The sequence below is a fragment of the Oncorhynchus mykiss genome, chromosome 28 (assembly GCF_057628025.1).
Source record: "Oncorhynchus mykiss isolate SJ-2025 chromosome 28, ASM5762802v1, whole genome shotgun sequence".
Classification (NCBI taxonomy): Eukaryota; Metazoa; Chordata; class Actinopteri; order Salmoniformes; family Salmonidae; genus Oncorhynchus; species Oncorhynchus mykiss.
This window is the reverse complement of record NC_143049.1, coordinates 4,347,483-4,373,099: the sequence shown is the minus strand read 5'-3', so window position 1 is coordinate 4,373,099 and position 25,617 is coordinate 4,347,483. Positions and strand designations below refer to the sequence as shown.

General features: G+C 43.1%; 1 protein-coding gene across 10 annotated transcripts; it reads left to right on the top strand.

Annotated features, from left to right (window-relative positions):
• The first annotated feature begins 2,859 nt into the window (after positions 1-2,859).
• On the top strand, positions 2,860-25,617 carry capn10 (calpain 10). Of its 10 annotated transcripts, none has more exons than XM_090225908.1 (16): positions 2,898-2,955; positions 3,316-3,420; positions 4,427-4,517; positions 7,491-7,625; positions 12,492-12,610; positions 14,302-14,433; positions 17,997-18,193; positions 18,392-18,624; positions 18,888-19,029; positions 19,498-19,664; positions 19,834-20,096; positions 20,241-20,443; positions 20,664-20,919; positions 21,224-21,423; positions 23,162-23,207; positions 24,485-25,617. In XM_090225908.1, exons 4-16 carry the CDS (start codon positions 7,607-7,609, stop codon positions 24,512-24,514), a joined length of 2,007 nt encoding a protein of 668 aa, XP_090082034.1. In that variant the 5' UTR covers positions 2,898-2,955; positions 3,316-3,420; positions 4,427-4,517; positions 7,491-7,606; the 3' UTR covers positions 24,515-25,617. The 10 variants fall into 10 exon arrangements, 7 of the variants coding, with proteins under 7 accessions (XP_036823027.1, XP_090082031.1, XP_090082030.1 ...); XM_090225909.1 differs by having other exon boundaries at positions 4,427-4,520; XM_090225905.1 differs by lacking the exon at positions 3,316-3,420 and having other exon boundaries at positions 2,866-2,955.

The window sequence follows — 25,617 nt, the reverse complement described above, 5'->3', positions numbered from 1 at the left end:
TTATGCCTGGAAAAAAGTACTTCAATGTCAAGATGTAAATGTTCAGCACAAGAAGTTATAATGTAGCTATATTTTTTGGAATCATGGTGTGGTTCACTGAACACTACAGGTCAATTGAAACCAACACAGAGCACCAGCTCAACACAAGGTAATATCTCGTCCCTGTGCTGATCTCGATTGCAGCCATCATTGGCCGCCATATTATCGCTCCCTGCAGTTGATGTCAGTGTTTAACTTGAAGTCCTGGTTGCTGCCAACATTTTTCAAGACTATTTATGCCTCTGGTGGGTAATATGTTCGGTATAAATGAAACCTAATATTTGAGCAGACTAAGTCCAAATTGAACTATTTCACATCATTTCATACAAGTGAAATTAGGTATTTCCTCATTTACCAGAGAGAATCTACTGTGACAATGTACTCTACACATTTTATTAATGTAAAGCTTATGTTGGTATACTTACTTGTAATTTTCAAATAATTTAACCCATGAATAAAACCTTAATAGAGTATGGTCATTTCTTATCAAAAGGGAAAAATAAAGTATTCCTGTATTGTCTACATCTAAAATTGGTAACTTATTGAAGACAATTATGATTGAACTAATACTGGCAAATCTGTTTTCATTCAATTATAATCTAATCAAGGTATGTCAAATGACAAATTAGTATATTCTAATGTGGCCCAAACATAGATGTCTATAATGTACTGTATTGTACTTTACAGTAAACTCAAGTATAGTTCAGTGCAGTACAGTACAGGAAAGTACAGTACAGATCAGTACAGTATAGTTCAGTACAGTACGGTACTCTACTTTTCTATACGATTTAAACTGTACTGTACTTAACTATACTCTACTTTCCTGTAAAATCAAATAAAATGTATTTTGTTACATGTGCCGAATACAACCGGTGTAGACTTTACTGTGAAATGCTTGCTTACGAGCCCTTCCCAACAATGCAGTTTAAAAATAAAATAGTAACATGAGGAATACAATAAAATACACAAGAACGGAGCTATACTGAACTATACTGTACTAAATTGTACTGTACTATAGTTTCTTACAATTCACGGGGTCTATAGTCTTACAATAAATAGTTTTAATTAAATACTAGCCTTGCTTTTTTCAATGGTCCTGGTAGGTCATATGTCATTGGGGCCTGGAGTAGAGAACCTAGACACAGCTGTCTGATATCAAACTTGTTTGACACAGTGACAACGGGAGATCAACTGATCTGCTGGTTTATTCTTGTGGGTTTTTGGTTGCAAGCAAGTCTGTTTTAACACGCAGGTGCATGTGATCTCCCATTAGTAACGTTTCAAGTCTGTTTTAACACGCAGGTGCATGTAATCTCCCATTAGTAACGTTTCAAGTCTGTTTTAACACGCAGGTGCATGTAATCTCCCATTAGTAACGTTTCAAGTCTGTTTTAACACGCAGGTGCATGTCATCTCCCATTAGTAACGTTTCAAGAAATACAGCGCTAAAAGTTCTGCCTGTTGGTTGCAATTGACCATTACTTGTTTTATGATGGACACACAAACAATGATACAGAGCATAGACAGTACACCTTGGGATCAAAATGGATCTACAGGGTTATAACCAACCTCAACACACACCATAGGGTAATGTCTAAAAAAACACTATATTCTGGATATCATTTAGTCATCTCAGAGCTCTAGCAAAACCAGAACTTTACTGAGACTGTCTCATAGGAACCACTGTGGCACTGTGAAGGATGCTGTTTGACTAATTCCTTGTATCCAGATTTTCAAGATTGCTCTGGTAGGTAGTGATGACTGATCGCACTGGGCCACTTTGGCCCCATCCAGTCTGCCCAGGTGAATCAGCATCTGGACATGGAGGGACGCTCCGTTGACCCACATCCTCAGAGCCCACAAGCTCATCTGTCCGTCCAGCAGCAAGGAGTTCTTCAACTGAGTCAGGGCAAAGCTCAGGTTACGCTCCACGTGCTGGATGTCACTCTTAAACTCTGCCTTGTTGCGTATGTGCATGAGGTGTCTCTTGAGGTACTCATTCATTTGGTCTCTCACAGCGGAGGCCTCTGCAAAGATACAACGCAGCAGATAATCTGTGCTATCCTCTGGGGGCTCTATGGCAGCTACAGATCTGTCTATTACTATAGAGATAACCAGGGACGTATTCATGCTGCAGCATTTTCATTCGGTTCCATCTCTCTTTGTTTGTAGTGTTTGAGCAGCTTATCCAAGGACCTAGGACCTGAGAATTGCAGCAGAGCTTTGTCTATGCCCACACCGGGAAAGTATTTTGAGCTCATCTGATTATTGAGTTCATCTGATATCATTTGCCTTTCTTCCTTTATCTTTTATTCTGTACTCTTTGATTGACCCATGTTTTCTTTGTTCTGGTCTCTGGTAAAGGGTGTTAGAGTAATTTCCTTTGGTGTGAGCAAGCAGTCGTTGGTCTCTGTTGAGCATGTCTTGTCTAGGGCACTTAGACAGGTTCCTTCAGTGAAAACACAAAAACAAAAGGACAAGTCCAAATCAGATTCAGAATACAAATCAGAATTAAATATCCTGTGTAGGGCAGTAGCTGGATTGTGTGCAAACACATATTAAGAAACAGAAGAGGGCATTGATCTCAAGATGATTAAGCACTTAACCGTGATTGCTCCTGTAATTCGGTTTGGATAAGAGCGTCTGCTAAACGTTGGCTAAATATTATTCGAAGTAGCCTACAGCAGTAACCCTCTTAACCTCAACCTGTTTTCTTATATCCAAACGTCCATCCAAGCAAGCGAATGTTGCTATGTCATGTGATGTGATGCCTGTCCATTCCAGATAAACCTTGTGTAATGCAATGTATAGCCACGGGGTGGGACCATAATACCAAAAACTGGAAGGATTCGCATAATGAATGGGCCGCTTGCTGTCACTGTCCTTCCGGGAGAGATTTGGCAGGACTATATTCAGGTATTTGCCTGCTACGTTTCTTTTCAGAGTTTTCTCAATTGTATTTATGCACTCTTATGGTAAAAATGTGATTTCAGCGTTTCAAGTAGTTTTTATCATTGTCTAATAGCGATGTAAAACGTAGTTAGCTAACATGCCTAGTTTACTAACGTTAGCTAGCTAGCTGGCTAACGCTAAATAACTAACGTTAGCCAGCTAGCCATCATCCACATTATTTAAAAAACGCTGACTGCAGTCAACGATGCACGACTTTGGCAAGGAGCTAGCTAGACCTCTCACTCTGAGGCTGTAACCCAGGGTTCTTTAATGACTAGTCTGATATGCATTGTGTTTCTTCTCTATTTGGGATTACCTTTATAGCTAGCCTACTACCAAAGATGTTTATAACCAACCCAAGATAGACCAGAGCCTGTCGTTTCCCATGGGAGCAGATTAATCATAGTAGTGGGCAGAACAAACAAGGAGGTGGGCAGAGCCAAGCGTGAGCTACTATTGGCGCATTCTATCATTGATTTGCATGTATCCGTTAGAGAACGCCTCACTTGTGAAATGCGTGTGTGCACACACTTAATTCGACCTTGCACTCCTAAACAACGCAATTAAAAATATAACTACACTTTGGCAAAGTGCCAAGTCTAAAAACGTAGTGCAATGTGTTGGTAATATATTTGTAGTTATGTGAACCGAATTTATTTTGAGAAGATGTTTCATCGATGAGAAAATTTGCAGAATGTCCGGCAGTTTCACCTAGTTCTATCCTCTTCCAATACCCTCGACTGGACTTCACCTCACTACCACATTCGGTGGTTAGAAAACCTTCTGAACGATGCTTCATCTTTATAGCCCCATGTGACGTGCCCCGGTTACCCCCTCTGTGCTTGCACTCCTAAACAACGCCATTTTTTGAAACTTTGGAAAGGGGTAAAGTCTACAAATCGCAGTCCACCCTGCTTGTTACACATTATAGTTTTGGTAATGTAAAACTGTGTGGCCACTGGGCTTCCTCTCGTCCCCGTATTTGTTATTGAGTGGAAACGCAAACGGAATGCTTCACATTTAATACATCCGGCGAAATATCTGTCTCTTTGTTCTATCAGTGTTACTACTGTTCTCCAGAGACAAACTCCACTCCGTTGATCTACGTGTGATTTTTGGAGTAGCAGCAGGGTTGCCAAGTCGAGCAATACTTTATGACGCAATGACAACTCAACCCGCCCACAAAGCTTAAACTAGCACCCACATTTTTTACGCAGCATGTGGAGTTGGCACATGTTTCCAAAAGGTGTCTCTATAATGACAATCTATGTAAATACAACTGGTAAAATTGCTCTAACTTTAAATTGTTCTCTTCATATCTCCCTTTGTTATTGGTTTACACCAAATTATTTAATATGAACTATAGAAGGGAAAACCCGAAAAGCCCCAACATTTTGCTATTTGTCTTTTATTGAATACATTTTTTTAAATTAAGGTGTGGCTGCAGGCAGCTTGACGTACCAGTTATCCATCCCTCTGGAGCTAAATGGAAAGAAAAGAGCGAAAGGAGATCCATCACATCAAGAGTTGTATTCTACTATTAATCAATCACAACTATTATCGTTTTTATTTTACCTTTACCGCAAGTCAGTTAAAAACAAATTCTTACTTTCAATGACGGCCTAGGAACAGGGGCAGAACGACAGATTTTTACCTTGTCAGCTCGGGGATTCGATCTTGCAACCTCGCGATTACTAGTCCAACGCTCTAACCACTAAGCTACCTGTCACCGCTGACTACTTAGTCAGTAATTAAGTTAATTGGCTCCTCTCTGTCCTCACCGCCGCTGTGCTCCGCACTGCTGCACGCTGCTCTCTCTCTCCTCTGTCTTCAACTTTCTAGCCAATGTTAGCTAGCTAGCTTGCTACATACAGGGCTCAATACTAACTTTTTTCATCACTGTCCCAGAATTGTCCTGAAGTGCAATTTAAATTGTCCCAAACTGAACATGAACTTCCCAAATTCAAATGCGTGTTGATGTTTTTTGATATGCCAACATGGGTCTACTTTAGAACATATAGGTAATTCATTCATAGGGATTTAAACGACTAATAAGAAGAGCCTACTAATAAAAGAAATGCATGCAACTGTCAACTGAGCCAGAAATTCACATACAATTGCCTCTAAAATGGCCAACAAAATATTTACATATATTGTGCATAAATATACGTAAATAATTAGTCTACATGTAAAAGTGTAGTCTAGGTTATTTAAGCAATAAGGCCAGAGGGGGTGTGGTATATGGCCAATATATAACGGCTAAGGCTGTTCTTATGAACGGCGCAACACCGGAGTGTCTGGACACAGCCCTTAGCCGCAGTATATTGGCCATATACAGTGCCTTCGCAAAGTATTCAGACCCATTGATTTTTTTCCCCCACATTTTGTTATGTTACAGCCTTATTCTAAAATGGTTTTAATTAAATAAAATCCTCAGTAATCTACACACAATACCGAATACGGATCCAAATCTCCTGAGAGGGAAAAGGTTTTTGTCGTGCCCTCTTCACGACTATCTTGGTATGTTTGGACCAAGATAGTTTGTTGGTGATGTGGACACCAAGGAACTTGAAACTCTCGACCCGCTCCACTACAGCCCTGTTGTTGTTAATGGGGGCCTGTTCGGCCCTCTCTTTCCTGTAGACCACAATCAGCTTCTTTGTCTTGCTCACACTGCTGCCTCAGTGTCTTTAGATATTTTTGTCAGATGTTACTATTGAATACTGAAGTATAATTACAAGCATTTCATAAGTGTCAAAGGCTTTTATTGACAATTACATGAAGTTGATGCAAAGAGTCCATATTTGCAGTGTTGACCCTTCTTTTTCAAGACCTCTGCAATCCGCCCTGGCATGCTTTCAATTAACTTTTGGGCCACATCCTGACTGATGGCAGCCGATTCTTGCATAATCAATGCTTGGAGTTTGTCAGAATTTGTGGGTTTTTGTTTGTCCACCCGGGCCTTGAGGATTGACCACAAGTTCTATATGGGATTAAGGTCTGGGTAGTTTCCTGGCCATGGACCCAAAATATTGATGTTTTGTTCCCCGAGACACTTAGTTATCAATTTTGCCTTATGGCAAGGTGCTCCATCATGCTGGAAAAGGCATTGTCCATCACCAAACTGTTCCTGGATGGTTGGGAGAAGTTTCTCTCTGAGGATGTGTTGGTACCATTCTTTATTCATGGCTGTGTTCTTAGGAAAAATTGTGAGTGAGCCCACTCCCTTGGCTGAGAAGCAACCCCACACATGAATGGTCTCAGGATGCTTTACTGTTGGCATGACACAGGACTGATGGTAGCGTTCACCTTGTCTTCCCCGGACAAGCTTTTTTCCAGATGTCCAAACAACCGGAAAGGGGATTAATCAGAGAAAATGACTTTACCCCAGTCCTCAACAGTCCAATCCCTGTACCTTTTTGCAGAATATCAGTCTGCCCCTGATGTTTTTCCTGGAGAGAAGTGGATTCTTTGCTGCCCTTCTTGACACCAGGCCATCCTCCAAAAGTCTTCGCCTCATTGTGCGTGCAGATGCACTCACACCTGCCTGCTGCCATTCCTGAGCAAGCTCTGTACTGGTGGTGCCCCGATCCTGCAGCTGAATCAACTTTAGGAGACGGGCCTGGCGCTTGCTGGCGCTTGCTGGACTTTCTTGGGCGCCCTGAAGCCTTCTTCACAACAATTGAACCGCTCTCCTTGAAGTTCTTGACGATCCGATAAATGGTTGGTTTAGGTGCAATCTTACTGGCAGCAATATCCTTGCCTGTGAAGCCCTTTTTGTGCAAGGCAATGATGACGGCGCATGTTTCCTTGCAGGTAACCATGGTTGACAGAGGAAGAACAATGATTCCAAGCACCACCCTCCTTTTGAAGCTTCCAGTCTGTTATTCGAACTCAATCAGCATGACAGAGTGATCATGCGGCAGGGTAGCCTAGTGGTTAGAGTGTTGGACTAGTAGCGGTTGCAAGTTCAAACCCCTGAGCTGACAAGGTACAAATCTGTTGTTCTGCCCCTGAACAAGGCAGTTAACCCACTAGGCCGTCATTGAAAATAAGAATTTGGTCTTAACTGACTTGCCTAGTTAAATAAAGGTATATAAAAAAAAATGCCTTGTCCTCTTCAACACTCACACCTGTGTTAACGAAAGAATCACTGGCATGATGTTAGCTGGTCCTTTTGTGGCAGGGCTGAAATGCAGTGGAAATGTTTTTTTTTTAGGATTCAGTTCATTTGCATAGCAAAGAGGGACTTGGCAATTAATTGCAATTCATCTGATCACTCTTCATAACATTCTGGAGTATATGCAAATTGCCATCATACAAACTGAGGCAGCAGACTTTGTGAAAATTAATATTTGTGTCATTCTCAAAACTTTTTGCCACAACTGTAGTCTATATTTGCATCAAAGCTCATCTGTTCATCTGGCTGTTTGTTTTGATATGAAAATGCTGGCTACCAATTTATCTTGTCATTACAGTCTGTTCTGATTATTTTGAAGAAAACATAATGCTGTATCTTCAAGAATGGTGGGGTCATGAAAAACCCAGCTCCTTGGTTGTGGAGTAGAGGAGAAGTAGTGCATCGTGGGTGATTCACAGACAAGACAGGGAGGCGATGGAGGAAGATGAGCGGGGTAAGTTTGAGGGTGACAGTCTCTTTTTAGTAAACAACTGTTGGTAACTTGACATTACGTTGCCCCTATACCTGTGTACTGCTGTTATTAGCCTATGAATTTATTTCGCTTTACTGTTATGTTGAACGATCAATTACAGTTGAAGTCGGAAGTTTACATACACCTTAGCCAAATACGTTTAAGCTCAGTTTTTCACAATTCCTGACATTTAATCCTGGTAAGAAATTCCTGTCTTAGGTCAGTTAAGATCACCACTTTATTTTAAGAATGTGAAATGTCAGAATAATAGTGGAGAGTGATTTACAGTGCCTTGCGAAAGTATTCGGCCCCCTTGAACTTTGCGACCTTTTGCCACATTTCAGGCTTCAAACATAAAGATATAAAACTGTATTTTTTTGTGAAGAATCAACAACAAGTGGGACACAATCATGAAGTGGAACGACATTTATTGGATATTTCAAACTTTTTTAACAAATCAAAAACTGAAAAATTGGGCGTGCAAAATTATTCAGCCCCCTTAAGTTAATACTTTGTAGCGCCACCTTTTGCTGCGATTACAGCTGTAAGTCGCTTGGGGTATGTCTCTATCAGTTTTTCACATCGAGAGACTGACATTTTTTCCCATTCCTCCTTGCAAAACAGCTCGAGCTCAGTGAGGTTGGATGGAGAGCATTTGTGAACAGCAGTTTTCAGTTCTTTCCACAGATTCTCGATTGGATTCAGGTCTGGACTTTGACTTGGCCATTCTAACACCTGGATATGTTTATTTTTGAACCATTCCATTGTAAATTTTGCTTTATGTTTTGGATCATTGTCTTGTTGGAAGACAAATCTCCGTCCCAGTCTCAGGTCTTTTGCAGACTCCATCAGGTTTTCTTCCAGAATGGTCCTGTATTTGGCTCCATCCATCTTCCCATCAATTTTAACCATCTTCCCTGTCCCTGCTGAAGAAAAGCAGGCCCAAACCATGATGCTGCCACCACCATGTTTGACAGTGGGGATGGTGTGTTCAGCTGTGTTGCTTTTATGCCAAACATAACGTTTTGCATTGTTGCCAAAAAGTTCAATTTTGGTTTCATCTGACCAGAGCACCTTCTTCCACATGTTTGGTGTGTCTCCCAGGTGGCTTGTGGCAAACTTTAAACAACACTTTTTATGGATATCTTTAAGAAATGTCTTTCTTCTTGCCACTCTTCCATAAAGGCCAGATTTGTGCAATATACGACTGATTGTTGTCCTATGGACAGAGTCTCCCACCTCAGCTGTAGATCTCTGCAGTTCATCCAGAGTGATCATGGGCCTCTTGGCTGCATCTCTGATCAGTCTTCTCCTTGTATGAGCTGAAAGTTTAGAGGGACGGCCAGGTCTTGGTAGATTTGCAGTGGTCTGATACTCCTTCCATTTCAATGTTATCGCTTGCACAGTGCTCCTTGGGATGTTTAAAGCTTGGGAAATCTTTTTGCATCCAAATCCGGCTTTAAACTTCTTCACAACAGTATCTCGGACCTGCCTGGTGTGTTCCTTGTTCTTCATGATGCTCTCTGCGCTTTTAACGGACCTCTGAGACTATCACAGTGCAGGTGCATTTATACGGAGACTTGATTACACACAGGTGGATTGTATTTATCATCATAAGTCATTTAGGTCAACATTGGATCATTCAGAGATCCTCACTGAACTTCTGGAGAGAGTTTGCTGCACTGAAAGTAAAGGGGCTGAATAATTTTGCACGCCCAATTTTTCAGTTTTTGATTTGTTAAAAAAGTTTGAAATATCCAATAAATGTCGTTCCACTTCATGATTGTGTCCCACTTGTTGTTGATTCTTCACAAAAAAAATACAGTTTTATATCTTTATGTTTGAAGCCTGAAATGTGGCAAAAGGTCGCAAAGTTCAAGGGGGCCGAATACTTTCGCAAGGCACTGTATTTCAGCTTTTATTTATTTCATCACATTCCCAGTGGGTCAGAAGCTTACATACACTCAATTCGTATTTGGTAGCATAGCCTTCAAATGGTTTAACTTGGGTCAAATGTTTTGGGTAGCCTTCCACAAGCTTCCCACAATAAGTTGGGTGAATTTTGGACAATTCCTCCTGACAGAGCTGGTGTAACTGAGTCAGGATTGTAGGCCTCCTTGCTCTCACACACTTTTTCACTTCTGCCCACAAATGTTCTATAGGATTGAGGTCAGGGCTTTGTGATGGTCACTCCAATACCTTGACTTTGTTGTCCTTAAGCCATTTTGCCACAACTTTGGAAGTATGCTTGTGGTCATTGTCCATTTGAAAGACCCATTTGCGACCAAGCTTTAACTTCCTGAGTGATGATGTCTTGATGAGAGGTCGACTGATTAATCAGAATGGGCGATTTTAAAGTTTTCAGAACGATCGGAAATCGGTAATTTTGGACGTCGATTTTGCAGATAAAAAAAAAAAAAAAAGTTTTATTTTATTTTTCTCTCTATTTTTCCCACCTTTATTTATCCTTTATTTAACTAGGCAAGTACTTTAAGAACACATTCTTATTTTCAATGACGGCCTACGAACGGTGAGTTAACTGCCTTGTTCAGGGGCAGAACGACAGATTTTTACCTTGTCAGTTCAGGGATTCAATCTTGCAACCTTACGGTTAACTAGTCCAACGCTCTAACCACCTGCCTCACGAGGAGCCCGCTTGTTACGCGAATGCAGTAAGAAGCCAAGGTAAGTTGCTAGTTAGCATTAAACTTATTCAATCATAACCACTAGTTATAACTACACATGGTTGATGATATTACTAGTTTATCTAGCGTGTCCTGCGTTGCATATAATCGATGCAGTGCGCATTTGCGAAAAAGGAATGTCGTTGCTCCAACGTGGACCTAACCATAAACATCAATGCCTTTCTTAAAATCAATACACATAAGTATATATTTTTAAACCTGCATATTTAGCTAAAAGAAATACAGATTAGCAGGCAATAATTAACCAGGTGAAATTGTGTCACTTCTCTTGCGTTCATTGCACGCAGAGTCAGGGTATATGCAGCAGTTTGGGCAGCCTGGCTCATTGCGCATTAATTTGCCAGAATTTTATGTAATTATGACATAACATTGAAGGTTGTGCAATGTAACAGGAATATTTAGACTGATGGATGCCACCCGTTAGATAAAATACGGAACGGTTCCATATTTCATTGAAAGAATAAATGTTTTGTTTTCGAGATGATAGTTTCCGGATTCGACCATATTAATGACCTAAGGCTTGTTTTTCTGTGTGTCGTCATGTTATAACTAAGTCTACGATTTGATAGAGCAGTCTGACTGAGCGATGATGGGCACCAGCAGGCTCATAAGCATTCATTCAAACAGCACTTTCGTGCGTTTTGCCAGAAGCTCTGCTGTTTATGACTTCAAGCCTATCAACTCCCGAGATTAGGCTGTTGTAACGATGTGGTGTGAAATGGCTAGCTAGTTAGCGGGGTGCGCGCTAATAGCGTTTCAAACGTCACTCGCTCTGAGACTTGGAGTAGTTGTTCCCCTTGCTCTGCATGGGTAAAGCTGCTTCGAGGGTGGCTGTTGTCGATGTGTTCCTGGTTCGAGCCCAGGTAGGAGCGAGGAGAGGGACGGAAGCTATACTGTTACACTGGCAATACTAGTGCCTATAAGATCATCCAATAGTCAAAGGTATATGAAATACAAATGGTATAGAGAGAGATTCCTATAATAACTACAACCTAAAACTTCTTACCTGGGAATATTGGAGACTCATAATCGGTTGACCTCTAGTCTTGATGTTGCTTCAATATATCCACATAATTTTCCATCCTCATGATGCCATCTATTTTGTGAAGTGCACCAGTCTCTCCTGCTGCATAGCACCCCCCACAACATGATGCTGCCACCCCCGTGCTTCACGGTTGGGATGGGGTTCTTCGGCTTGCAAGCCTCACCCTTTTTCCTCCAAACATAACAGTGGTCATTATGGCCAAACAGTTCTATTTTTGTTTCATTGGACCAGAGGACATTTCTCCAAAAAGTACAATCATTGTCCCAATGTGCAGTTGCAATCCATAGTCTGGCTTTTTTATGGCGGTTTTGGAGCAGTGACTTCTTCCTTGCTGAGCGGCCTTTCAGGTTGTCAATATAGGACTCGTTTTACTGTGGATATAGATACTTTTGTACCTGTTTCCTCCAGCATCTTCACAAGGTCCTTGTGTTCTGGGATTGATTTGCAATTTTCGCACCAAAGTACGTTCATCTCGAGGAGACGGAATGCATCTCCTTCCTGAGCAGTATGACGGCTACATAGTCCCATAGTGTTTATACTTGCGTACTACTGTTTGTACAGATGAACATGGTACCTTCTGGCGTTTGGAAATTGCTCCCAAGGATGAACCAGACTTTTCTTCTGAGGTCTTGGCTGATTTCTGTTGATTTTCCCATGATGTCAAGCAAAGAGGCACTGAGTTTGATGGTAGGCCTTGAAATACATCCACAGGTACACTTCCAATTGACTCAAATGATGTCAGAAGCCATGACATAATTTTCTGGAATTTTCCATGCCGTTTAAAGGCACAGTCAATTTAGTGTTTGTAAACTTCTGACCCACTGGAATTGTGATACAGTGAAATAATCTGTCTGTAAACAATTGTTGGAAAAATTACTTGTGTCATGCACGAAGTAGATGTCCTAACCGACTTGCCAAAACTATAGTTTGTTAACAAGAAATTTGTGGAGTGGTTGAAAAATGACTTTTAATGGCTCAAACCTAAGTGTATGTAAACTTCCGACTTCAACTGTATATGTTGCAGGAAATTACATTTTATAAAATAGAATTGAATATCCCTTCTAGTGTTGATAACATGCTCCTCCATCACTGTTTTAGCTGTAGAATTCAAGGGTCTGTTTGAGGACCCTGCCTTCATCTGTGAGGACTCCCTGTTCTCAGACTACTCCACCCCTATCGCCAGGTTCCAGGATGACATCACATGGCTCCGGCCACAGGTGAGACCCGGGCCTACAACTTATCCAATCAGAATTGGCCTTCGGCATGTCAAAATATACAGTGCCTTCTGAAAGTATTCAGACCCTTTGACTTTAACATTTATTTTGCTACTTTACAGCATTATTCTGAAAATGATTAAATAGTTTATATATACACAATACCCCATAATTTACTGATTTATAAAAAATAAAAAATTGAATGACATTTACATAAGTATTCTGACACTTTACTCAGTTCTTTGTTGAAGCGCCTTTGGCAAGGATTACAGCATCAACTCTTCTTGGGTATGACACAACAAGCTTGGCACACCTGTATTTGGGGAGTTTCTCCCATTCTTTTCTGCAGATCCTCTCCTGCTCTGTCAGGTTGGCTGCTGCACAGCTATTTTCAGGTCTCTCCAGAGATGTTCGATCGGGTTCAATTCTAGACTCTGGCTGTGCCACTCAAGGACATTCAGAGACTTGTCCCGAAGCCATTCCTGCGTTGTCTTGGCTGTGTGCTTAGGGTCGTTGTCCTGTTCGAAGGCGAACCTTCGCCCCCAGTCTGAGTTCCTGAGTGCTCTGGAGCAAGGATCTCTCTGTACTTTGCTCCGTTCATCTTTGTCTCCATCCTGACTAGTCTCCCAGTCCCTGCCGCTGAAAAACATCCCCACAGCATGATGCTGCCACCACCATGCTTCACCGTAGGGATGGTGCCAGGTTTCCTCCAGACCTGACACTTGGCATTCATGCCAAAGCGTTCAATCTTGGTTTCATCAGACCAGAGAATCTTGTTTCTCTTGGTCTGAGAGTCTTTAGGTGCCTTTTGGCAAACTCCAAGCATGCTGTCATGTGCCTTTTACTGAGGAGGGGCTTCCGTCTGGCCACTGTAACATAAAGGCCAGATTGATGGAGTGCTGCAGAGATTGTTGTCCTTCTGGAAGTTTCTCCCATCTCCACAGAGGACGAGAGCTCTCTAGAGCTGTGTCAGAGGGACCATCACATTCTTGGTCACCTCCCTGACCAAGGCCATTCTCCCCTGATTGCTCAGTTTGGCTGGGTGGCCAGCTCTAGGAAGAGTCTTGGTGCTTCCAAACTTCTTCTATTTAAGAATGATTGAGGCCACTGTGTTCTTTGGGACATTCAATGCTACAGACATTTTTTAGTACACTTCCCCAGATCTGTGCCTCAACACAATCCTGTCTCGGAGCTCTACGAACAATTATTTTGACCTCATGACTTGGTTTTTGCTCTGACATGCACTGTCAACTGTGGGACCTTTATATAGACAGGTGTGTGCCTTTCCAAAACATGTCCAATCAATTGAATTTACCGCAGGTGGACTCCAATAAAGTTGTAGAAACATCTCAAGGATGGTCAATGGAAGCAGGATGCACCTGAGCTCAATTTTCAGTCTCATAGCATAGGGGCAGAATACTTATGTAAATAAGGTATTTCTGTTTTTTATTTGTAAATTTGCTATAATTTCTAAAAAAAGTTTTTTCACTTTGTCGTTAGTAAAAAGGGTTCTGAATACTTTCCCGAATGCACTGTATATGCGATTTATATTCTGTGTTCCTTCCATTCATGTTATTTTTTCCTCAACACCGTGTGAACACTTGATCACATAATGGAAACAAGCATGTCCAATCTGCTCACAATGATTCTGTGTGTCTGTTAATGGTGACATATTTCTCTCTCTGTCCTTACAGGAGATCTGCCCGTCTCCTGCACTCTTCCCTGACAACACCAATGACGGCCATGCAAAGCAAGGCCTCCTGGGAGACTGCTGGTTCCTCTGTGCCTGCACAATCTTACTGAAGTACCAGCATTTGATGAACAAGGTAAAGCTCCACAAATTTGTAACGTATATGTGACCGATCAGCTCGATTCCGTCTTATGTAGCAACATTTGAAATGGTTTTTAACAAACACGTTTGAGAAAATGGCCCTTGAATGTTTTGGTACCTACTGGACAGCATCGTTCACACCCTTTTGAGCTTTAGCCCCACATGTGAGGCTATGTACTAAACAACCAAAGATGTCAATACTAAAGGCTGGTTTATACTACGGGTGTGTTCGTACATTTTATCTGGAGTGGTGCCAGAGTGTTCTCTGGCGTTCGTAATCTCAGAGCGTTGTAAGATTCGCTCGTAAATTCAGAGTGTTTCGCTCTCAAAGTGTACGCTGGACTTTCTGGCCAAAAAGTAGGGTTGACCCGAACGTTCTGTCCTAACAACAGCAGTCAAGCACCCAAGCTAACTGGCTAACATTGGCTAGCTTGCTAGCTACTTCCAGACACAAATGAGAGAACAGCTCACTCTGACCATTTTACTCACCCTAGCAGAGCTGGTTAGGCTGTTTTTATGTTATCCAGAGTGTTGATGACTGCAACTGTGCTGCTGGCAACAATTTAATTACGCTTTTTTTGCCAACGTTTACTGACACCGGCCATATTCAACGGGTGTTGAGCGTTCGTAAATTCGTCAGTTATTCTGCGCTCTGGCACACTCAGACGAGGGTACTCTGATATCGGACTAGATAGCCAGAGCAAATTTTCCAGCTACGTCTATCGACGGTTGTTGCAGTGACGTCATACAAATTCTATTGGAATAGTTACTTGCATAGCGGAGTCTTTTGTTTAGACATGTAGCTAGCTAGCTAAACAATTAACCATAATCCCAAGTCATAAGGTTACTTCTTTGCATGAATCTTCAGGTAGCTAACCAGGTTCAATGTTAGCTAGCTAACATTAGGCTATATCTAGCAATGCAAATGGCTTTGAGATACAAATAACATTACTACACAGACCATACACGTAAGTTAGCTAACTAGGCAGCCAGCTACAGTGCCTTGCGAAAGTATTCGGCCCCCTTGAACTTTGCGACCTTTTGCCACATTTCAGGCTTCAAACATAAAGATATAAAACTGTATTTTTATGTGAAGAATCAACAACAAGTGGGACACAATCATGAAGTGGAACGACATTTATTGGATATTTCAAACTTTTTTAACAAATCAAAAACTGAAAAATTGGGCGTGCAAAATTATTCAGCCCCTACTTTCAGTGCAGCAAACTCTCTCCAGAAGTTCAGTGAGCATCTCTGAATGATCCAATGTTGACCTAAATGACTAATGATGATAAATACAATCCACCTGTGTGTAATCAAGTCTCCGTATAAATGCACCTGCACTGTGATAGTCTCAGAGGTTCCTTTAAAAGCGCAGAGAGCATCATGAAGAACAAGGAACACACCAGGCAGGTCCGAGATACTGTTGTGAAGAAGTTTAAAGCCGGATTTGGATACAAAAATATTTCCCAAGCTTTAAACATCCCAAGGAGCACTGTGCAAGCGATAATATTGAAATGGAAGGAGTATCAGACCACTGCAAATCTACCAAGACCTGGCCGTCCCTCTAAACTTTCAGCTCATACAAGGAGAAGACTGATCAGAGATGCAGCCAAGAGGCCCATAATCACTCTGGATGAACTGCAGAGATCTACAGCTGAGGTGGGAGACTCTGTCCAAAGGACAACAATCAGTCGTATATTGCACAAATCTGGCCTTTATGGAAGAGTGGCAAGAAGAAAGCCATTTCTTAAAGATATCCATGAAAAGTGTTGTTTAAAGTTTGCCACAAGCCACCTGGGAGACACACCAAACATGTGGAAGAAGGTGCTCTGGTCAGATGAAACCAAAATTGAACATTTTGGCAACAATGCAAAACGTTATGTTTGGCGTAAAAGCAACACAGCTGAACACACCATCCCCACTGTCAAACATGGTGGTGGCAGCATCATGGTTTGGGCCTGCTTTTCTTCAGCAGGGACAGGGAAGATGGATGGAGCCAAATACAGGACCATTCTGGAAGAAAACCTGATGGAGTCTGCAAAAGACCTGAGACTGGGACGGAGATTTGTCTTCCAACAAGACAATGATCCAAAACATAAAGCAAAATCTACAATGGAATGGTTCAAAAATAAACATATCCAGGTGTTAGAATGGCCAAGTCAAAGTCCAGACCTGAATCCAATCGAGAATCTGTGGAAAGAACTGAAAACTGCTGTTCACAAATGCTCTCCATCCAACCTCACTGAGCTCGAGCTGTTTTGCAAGGAGGAATGGGAAAAATTGTTAGTCTCTCGATGTGCAAAACTGATAGAGACATACCCCAAGCGACTTACAGCTGTAATCGCAGCAAAAGGTGGCGCTACAAAGTATTAACTTAAGGGGGCTGAATAATTTTGCACGCCCAATTTTTCAGTTTTTGATTTGTTAAAAAAGTTTGAAATATCCAATAAATGTTGTTCCACTTCATGATTGTGTCCCACTTGTTGTTGATTCTTCACAAAAAAATACAGTTTTATATCTTTATGTTTGAAGCCTGAAATGTGGCAAAAGGTCGCAAAGTTCAAGGGGGCCGAATACTTTCGCAAGGCACTGTAACATTAGCTAGCTAGCTAACAGTACACTTTAACTTGAAATGAAAACGACTTTCTGACAATTTGAAACGTGTAATATCTGAAAATGTAGCTAGCTAGACTCTCATACCCATACATGGATGGACAATTCTCCCTCTCTGTCACGGATGCCATGATTGCCCTTAGCTTGAAGATGTAATCCGGAGCCTTCTGTGTTCTCTTTTTGACTCCGTCTGCTTATTTGCAATCAAACGCCAGAATTTTCTCCATCTCCTTAGCTATCACACTCTAATTGCAATGCTTTCAAAACTATGTCCCCTAGAAAGTGGAGAGCAACACTTATGCAGTTCTACTACGTTATATCTTCCAAAAAAGCTGCATTAGAAAGGATTACCTACACATATTGACCAGCTCATATTATAAACAGAAGCATGCTACATGGCAGACCAATCCAAACTCGGTCCTCCAGAAAGTTGAGAGCATCTTTATAAAAAGCCGCATTAGAAAGGATTACCTACACATACTGACCAGCTCATGTTGTAGACAGAAGCATGCTACATGGCAGACCAAATCCAACGCATCTCTTGGCATGTCCAGCCCACTCATTATCTCAGTCAATCATGGCTAGCGGGAAGGTTCCTGTCTCTTTCCATGGCTAAACCAACTAGGCTTGTAACATAACATTTTTTTTGTATTTACAGATTGCATACAAGTTTGTTATTAAGACCCATGAAAGTTCACGTTTCAGAAGGCATTTCTGCCAAAAAACACATTTTGATCAAAAATGTAAAAGAAAAATGGTGTTCCTGTGAAGTAGTTTCCTGAAACGAGTCACATATGTTATTGCATACCACAAATTCAAGTCTTACAGCAAATACGCCATGCTTCTGCCACTGACCTAGTCCGTTAAGTACTTGGTGACTTTTATCAATACCACCAAAATACTGTGATAAACACAGTGCTCTGTACCCTTTCTGTCCCCCAGGTGGTGCCCCCTGCCCAGCCCCAGTGGGGGGAGAGGGGGTACCGGGGCTCCTTCCTCTTCCGTCTCTGGCAGCATGGCTGCTGGACAGAGGTAACCGTTGATGACCGGCTGCCCTGCCTCAACGGAAAGCTCTGCTTCTCGCGCTGCCAATCCCCCACTGCTTTTTGGGTTGCTCTGCTGGAGAAGGCCTACGCCAAGTGAGTGACAGGTGGAAGGTTGAAATTGACCTCAAAAAAATTACTAACAGCGTTTCTGCATCTAGTCATTAATATTGGGTCTCCAAATATTCTATACTGTTCCAATCACATACCATTACATACCATACAATACTCAGTTAGGTTTTGTGACATTCTCTGATACACCCATGTTGTCTCCTGTCCCTACTCCTCCCCCAGGCTGCAGGGGTCATATGAGCGCCTATGGGCGGGGCAGGTCTCTGAGGCCCTGGTAGACCTGACAGGGGGGCTGGCGGAGCGCTGGAGCCTGGGGGATTGTGGGACAGAGGAGGACCAGGGTCGGGGGTCATCTGACAGTGACTGGGTCAGGAGGAGGAGGCTGGATCTGGACCTGCTGCATGCGGTCAGAGAGGGCTGTTCAGTCAGCTGCTCTGTACACAGCGCCCCCGGAGGTAAGGAGGAAAAATGACTGGTCTGGGAATATTCTGCTGTTTTCACATTTTAAACACAAAAATAGCTCTGGGCTGTGCAGACCATTGTTCTCCAATGGAGAAGGAATGCAGTTTTCTAAGAATCTTACTGAAAGCCTTCTATTGAAATCTTGTGACTGACCTTTCAAAGTAAGGGACTGGCACACCCCCAAGTCTGCTAATAGGCAAGTAGCTAAAATATTGTTTAGGGCTATATTTACCCCAACTGCCCCCTTATACCCTAGGTGCCAGTGAGTTGGGGCAGTTCCATGCCCTGAGTGTGATGGAGTGGGTGGACGTGAGGACGGTGGAACGGGGAGGAGTACGTCTAATCAGGATCAGAAACCCCTGGGGCAGACGCTGCTGGGAGGGAGCATGGAGAGAGAGGTAGGGTGTTTGTGTTAGAGCTGTACTACCCGAGCCCGCACAGCTGCGGTCCCAGGGGTAAGGTTCCCCCCTCTCCCACTAGACCCCCCCCCCCCCCTTCTGCTTTTCTGCCTGTGTGTTCGCCATTTCTGTGACTTCTGTTGCACAGACAGCTTCTCCCACTCTCGTTTGCAGCAGAATTTAGTGGGAAATGTGTAGCTAGAATCCTTTAACGATTTAAAGTCACTGGAAGGGTCTGAAAAAACTCACTACATATAATTACATTTGGGCAGGGCTGGGCCTTAAATTTGTCAGAATTTAAGGCCCAGGGCATGAACACTGCGGGCATGGGTAGGGCTTAAAATTCATGCCCGTGCAGGGCTCGCGCGTGTGTGTGTTCTTTTGTGTCATTTTGAGCCTGAATCCATCTATAATTATTTTCTTAAGAACCCCTGTCTCAGTAATAAACTGGCCACTCTCACCTGGCAGTGGAGAAGGCTGGAACTCTCTGGACCCGGCCTGTACTCTGAACTTGCTGGGCCGGGCCCAGGAGGCAGAGTTCTGGGTGGACGAGACTGAATTCCTGTTGCAGTTTGATGATGTCACAGTGGGGTATCCTATCAATGAGGAGGGACACCTGCAGAGCATCTATTCTGGTATACTCACTCAATACTTCCTCATTATACAAGCATGAGACAAAGTTGAATAGTTTTGAATGTATGAGAACGTCTGACGATATTTGGTTTGGGGGTGAACTATCCCTTCATAAAAGCAAAGCCAGTGTTGTTGTGAAAGGGGCTGTGAATCACACAATCTGTCCAATAGGAAAGCTGCTGACTCATAGCCACCAAACCAGCGATCGCTGGGTCAAAGGTCACTCAGCAGGTGGTTGCCGTAACAACAGTAGCTTTGGCAGCAACCCTCAGTTCTGGCTTCGGGTGTTTGAGAGGGGAGAGGTGCTGGTGTCTCTGCTACAACACAGAAGGTATAGCAGGAACACAGGACACCACTACACACAGTCACCAGAAGAGGGCAGCAGCACCACACAACACCAGCACTACCAGGCCATCGCTTTGCACATGTGGAAGGTTGGTACTGCACTGTAACCTTGTAGCTGATAGATGTTAAAATAAGAATGTGTGTGTGTGGCTTTTAATTATTTCATATTTATCTCCCTGTGTGTGTGTGTGTGTGTGTGCAATACGTACATCTGTCTGTCTGTCAATCCCCAGGTAGAGAAGAAGTGTTTGAACCTGTCTGGGACTCTGAACAGCCCTCCCTGTGCCTCCACACACTGCCACGCCTACGAGCGTGAGGTGGTACTACACACACACCTGGACCCTGGCTGCCACCTGCTCATCCCCAGTACCTTCCTCCAGGGGGGTGAGGGGAGCTTCCTGCTCAGGGTCTTCTCCTCTTCCCCCACCTCACTCAGGTCAGTGGGACTAACATGTACACTTCATTTAGCAGAAGACTGTGACCATAAAGAGATGGGTCGAATAGGGAGCCAGGACCAAATACTGAATCAAAATGTATCAGAAGTTTTGCTTTTCATACATCAAAAGTGGTTTATATATCATTCCATTTGTTTTGTAGATCATGTTGTCTTACAAGTCTAGGAAACTGGATCTATATGTTCCCCCATCCTCCTGCAGTGCTGTGAAGACCCCGGGGCCCTCTTTGCCATTGGTAACAGAGGGGGAGTGGGAGACAAACTACTTACGGGGCGCATGGGTCACAGGGTCATCGGCCGGGGGGAGCAGGAACTTCCTGTCTCACTGGCAGAACCCAAGGTTCCCGGTCACCATGGGTGACAACATAGCGGGGTCAACAGGGGTCAATGTTAGGGTCACCCTCCACCAGAACTGCCCTGACACTGACCTCCAGGCCATCGGCTTTCACCTGTACAAGGTGAGCTGAGTTGTATTCATTAGGGAATACTCTAGCAAAACGTTTTGCAATGAAAAACACTAAATGAGTTTATTATTGAAGTCCAAGTAGTCCCTCTTTGTCTTAGTCCATTTTCTTCTGCTTGTTCCTAATAAAATATGACCCTGGTTTATTAACAGTATGTGGTTAGACTATCTAAAATATGTCCTTAATGTAGAATCTATGGTTTAGCCTGTTGATATGTTGTTTTAATCCTCCTTTAAAATCTGTCTATATGAAGATGATTCTGTTGTGACAAGTTACATGTGAACCTCTGTGTATCCAGACTCCAGAGGGACAGGAGCAGGCCGAGTCGACAGTACCCAGGGAGGAGGAACCGGTGGCCAGCTGCATTCCTCACTGCTACACCCAGGCTGTCAGTCTGGCCTGCTGCCTTCCTCCAGGGGCCTATGTCATAGTGCCCTCCACCTACCAGCCTGACTCCCCAGGCCAGTTCACACTCACTGTGGCTCGCAAAATACACAGGTAGACCTGGTTCTATTCCACTCCCTACCCCCTTAATACAGTGCCTTGCGAAAGTATCCGGCCCCCTTGAACTTTGCGACCTTTTGCCACATTTCAGGCTTCAAACATAAAGATATAAAACTGTATTTTTTTGTGAAGAATCAACAACAAGTGGGACACAATCATGAAGTGGAACGACATTTATTGGATATTTCAAACTTTTTTAACAAATCAAAAACTGAAAAATTGGGCGTGCAAAATTATTCAGCCCCTTTACTTTCAGTGCAGCAAACTCTCTCCAGAAGTTCAGTGAGGATCTCTGAATGATCGAATGTTGGCCTAAATGACTAATGAGGATAAATACAATCCACCTGTGTGTAATCAAGTCTCCGTATAAATGCACCTGCACTGTGATAGTCTCAGAGGTCCGTTAAAAGCGCAGAGAGCATCATGAAGAACAAGGAACACACCAGGCAGGTCCGAGATACTGTTGTGAAGAAGTTTAAAGCCGGATTTGGATACAAAAATATTTCCCAAGCTTTAAACATCCCAAGGAGCACTGTGCAAGCGATAATATTGAAATGGAAGGAGTATCAGACCACTGCAAATCTACCAAGACCTGGCCGTCCCTCTAAACTTTCAGCTCATACAAGGAGAAGACTGATCAGAGATGCAGCCAAGAGGCCCATGATCACTCTGGATGAACTGCAGAGATCTACAGCTGAGGTGGGAGACTCTGTCCATAGGACAACAATCAGTCGTATATTGCACAAATCTGGCCTTTATGGAAGAGTGGCAAGAAGAAAGCCATTTCTTAAAGATATCCATAAAAAGTGTTGTTTAAAGTTTGCCAGAAGCCACCTGGGAGACACACCAAACATGTGGAAGAAGGTGCTCTGGTCAGATGAAACCAAAATTGAACTTTTTGGCAACAATGCAAAACGTTATGTTTGGCGTAAAAGCAACACAGCTGAACACACCATCCCCACTGTCAAACATGGTGGTGGCAGCATCATGGTTTGGGCCTGCTTTTCTTCAGCAGGGACAAGGGAAGATGGTTAAAATTGATGGGAAGATGGATGGAGCCAAATACAGGACCATTCTGGAAGAAAACCTGATGGAGTCTGCAAAAGACCTGAGACTGGGACAGAGATTTGTCTTCCAACAAGACAATGATCCAAAACATAAAGCAAAATCTACAATGGAATGGTTCAAAAATAAACATATTCAGGTGTTGAATGGCCAAGTCAAAGTCCAGACCTGAATCCAATCGAGAAGCTGTGGAAAGAACTGAAAACTGCTGTTCACAAATACTCTCCATCCAACCTCACTGAGCTCGAGCTGTTTTGCAAGGAGGAATGTGAAAAAATGTCAGTCTCTCGATGTGCAAAACTGATAGAGACTTACAGCTGTAATCGCAGTAAAAGGTGGCGCTACAAAGTATTAACTTAAGGGGGCTGAATAATTTTGCACGCCCAATTTTTCAGTTTTTGATTTGTTAAAAAAGTTTGAAATATCCAATAAATGTCGTTCCACTTCATGATTGTGTCCCAGTTGTTGTTGATTCTTCACAAAAAAATACAGTTTTATATCTTTATGTTTGAAGCCTGAAATGTGGCAAAAGGTCGCAAAGTTCAAGGGGGCCGAATACTTTCGCAAGGCACTGTACCTTCTCCTAGCCCCTATGCCCTTGTGATTGTGTTCATTTTTAATTTAATTTTATGGAATAATATGATGGTGTGTTGTACTTGTGTTTCAGGAGAGTGGTGAAGAGTCAGGAAAGACTGGGGAGAGCCATTCAAGAGGTGAGTGAGTGTTGGGCTATGTGTACAAGACCTATACTTTGCAACAAACACACTTCCTAAACCAATTTAGTGTACCATAGTGCACAAACACTTTTCAACTGTGTTGAATGGCAGTATTTAATCACTGTCTGTTAGCGGTGTGGGTCAGTTATGTGTTCCCCGCACCCGTCCGCAATTGCTAATAACCCATCCGCAACCGCCCGACTATATGATAAGGTGAACATCTGAGGCCCGCACCCGCCCCTAACCCGCTAATATAGGAAATGCGCTGTAGGCTACATTCAGAGACGGCAGAACGATGTTTTGACAGGGGGTGCAGGATTTATTTTGCCTGATTTGAATGTTGAATGTTTGTGTTTTTAATATACTACATTTTGGTAGGCTATTTGTTATAATTAGATACATGCAGCTTCTCTTCTGCAATTATATGTTGCCCTAGAAGACTAAATAAACCCTTGGTCACCAGAATAATTTATAGAATCTAAAGTCTCTGCTTCTTTCGCAGAGCAAAATGTCCAAATGACATCAGTTTGAGCTGTTGTGGGGAAATAGAAATCTGTGAAAACAACCCAACATGTTTCTGATGAGATTTCAGTTCGAGTTGGGTGCATATTTTATGTGGTTGAAATGCTATTTTATGATGCAGATAAAGATAGATATCATCTGTAGAGGTGGCAACTGCGCATTCGCATTCTCTCAAGATGCTGAAAGAAAGTAACCATATTTCTCCACTCCTGTTCCCCAGTCAAGATTTTGTTGCAAGAAATGGTTAATTCTGCAGGAGTTAATATTAAGGCTATGTGAGAGGTTACAGGCCTACAGTCAGTGTCCAGTCAGTTTCCATTTAACCCATCTGAACAGTAGACTATTGTTCCCTTGACGTTCCGTAGGCCTATAGGAAGTCCCCATCTTGTGACTGCGCTTCACAATCATCACACATAACACTGCTATCATCCTCTTTTACCACATCACCAAGACTTTCCCAAACATACCCTTCTCTTTACTTTCAACTCACCATTTTGCAGATATTCTCTTATTGAATTAAACTCGGACGTTTCCCTTTTGCTCGTCCCCAAAGGCATTTGGCGATTGGCGTGGAGGCTATTTTGCGGGTGTGCAGCTGATTATAACATACTAATACCAGATGACCTCAAATAATTAAAGAAAAACCTCAATGTAGCCTGTAGATATATATTGCACAAGAATGATACATTTATGGATTTTATAAGGTCTCCCTCTCTCTCTCTCTCTCTCTCTCTCTCTCTCTCTGGCGACAGGTCTCTCACATATCTGTGATGCGTAGTTAGCTCTGGGAGCTGTGCTGCCGCTCTGCTGACGTGGGCTCACATCACTTCGGCCCTTGGCCACACATGAAAGGAGCGGGTCTCCCCCCCTCTTCCCCATGCCGAACACTGTGTGTGTTTGTGTGCGCACGCACGGCCTGGGCTCAGGGCCTTTATCCCCAGCCTGGCGAGGCTCAGGGAGCCGATCGGCATCTCTTCTTTCTTTCTGTCTCTCTCTCTCCCTTTCTCTCTCTCTCCCGGCTGCGATTAGCACATCACAGGTTGTCGTTGGGCCAGGCGCTAATGGGAGCTGACGGGGCTGGCCGGTGTAAACAAACAGCCGCCATTGAAGAGGCCCGCTCACTATGCTCACTCGCTGGCCCGTCGGCCTGGGACAAAGGGCCCACTCATGGAGCTCCTTGCTGGGGCAGAGAGGGCAGAAGCAAGGGGTCGGACCTCACCACACTGCAGTGCACCCACCCAGCCTCAGACCCAAACCCCAGGGCTGCCTGTGACTGAACTTTGCCTTCATCCATGCCCCCAGAGTAGATAGAAGTTTCCCCTAACCATTGATATTTTGTCATCCCCTTAATGTTTGAGTTTAGGATTAAGGGTGTGGTGAATGTGATTATAAATATTTGGCTAAGGACAGCTTTAACATCAAGCCCTTGTCCTCCGACCACAAACAGAGTAGCCCCCTCACCCCACAACCCCCACACCTGAGACTCTGCTGCAGCCCCCCCGTCCCTATCACCCTCACACCCATAGAACTGGACCTGGACTGCTGTTTGAAGTGGCTGCATGATGAACAGTACAGGGGGCGATATGGGGCGAAGCGGCACTACTTAAGGCAACAGATTCTTTGGAAGAAGCCGCCAGTGTTTTGGCTCTGCACGCAGTGGCTGAAAAGGCAGGGTGTGTGTGTGTGTTTGTGTTTGTGTGTTGCTGGTGTGGTAACTAACTTGGGTACCACTGCCACTCCAACTGTTGACTGATTACAATGGTTTTATTATCTGAGAGTATTACTGTGTTATTGTACTTTTGTTGTCAGTGTGTTTGTGTGTTTAAATATACAGAAGATGCAGGTGCTGATTGAACTATAATAAAGTTGTATCCTGCAAACCACA

What these genes read in the sequence shown, in the direction of transcription:
- capn10 (XM_036967132.2), top strand. An exon ending in ACCAGCATTTGATGAACAAG is followed by an intron (nt 14,434 to 17,996) that starts GTAAAGCTCCAC and finishes TCTGTCCCCCAG; the next exon opens with GTGGTGCCCCCTGCCCAGCC. An exon ending in CCTGCAGAGCATCTATTCTG is followed by an intron (nt 19,665 to 19,833) that starts GTATACTCACTC and finishes TCTGTCCAATAG; the next exon opens with GAAAGCTGCTGACTCATAGC.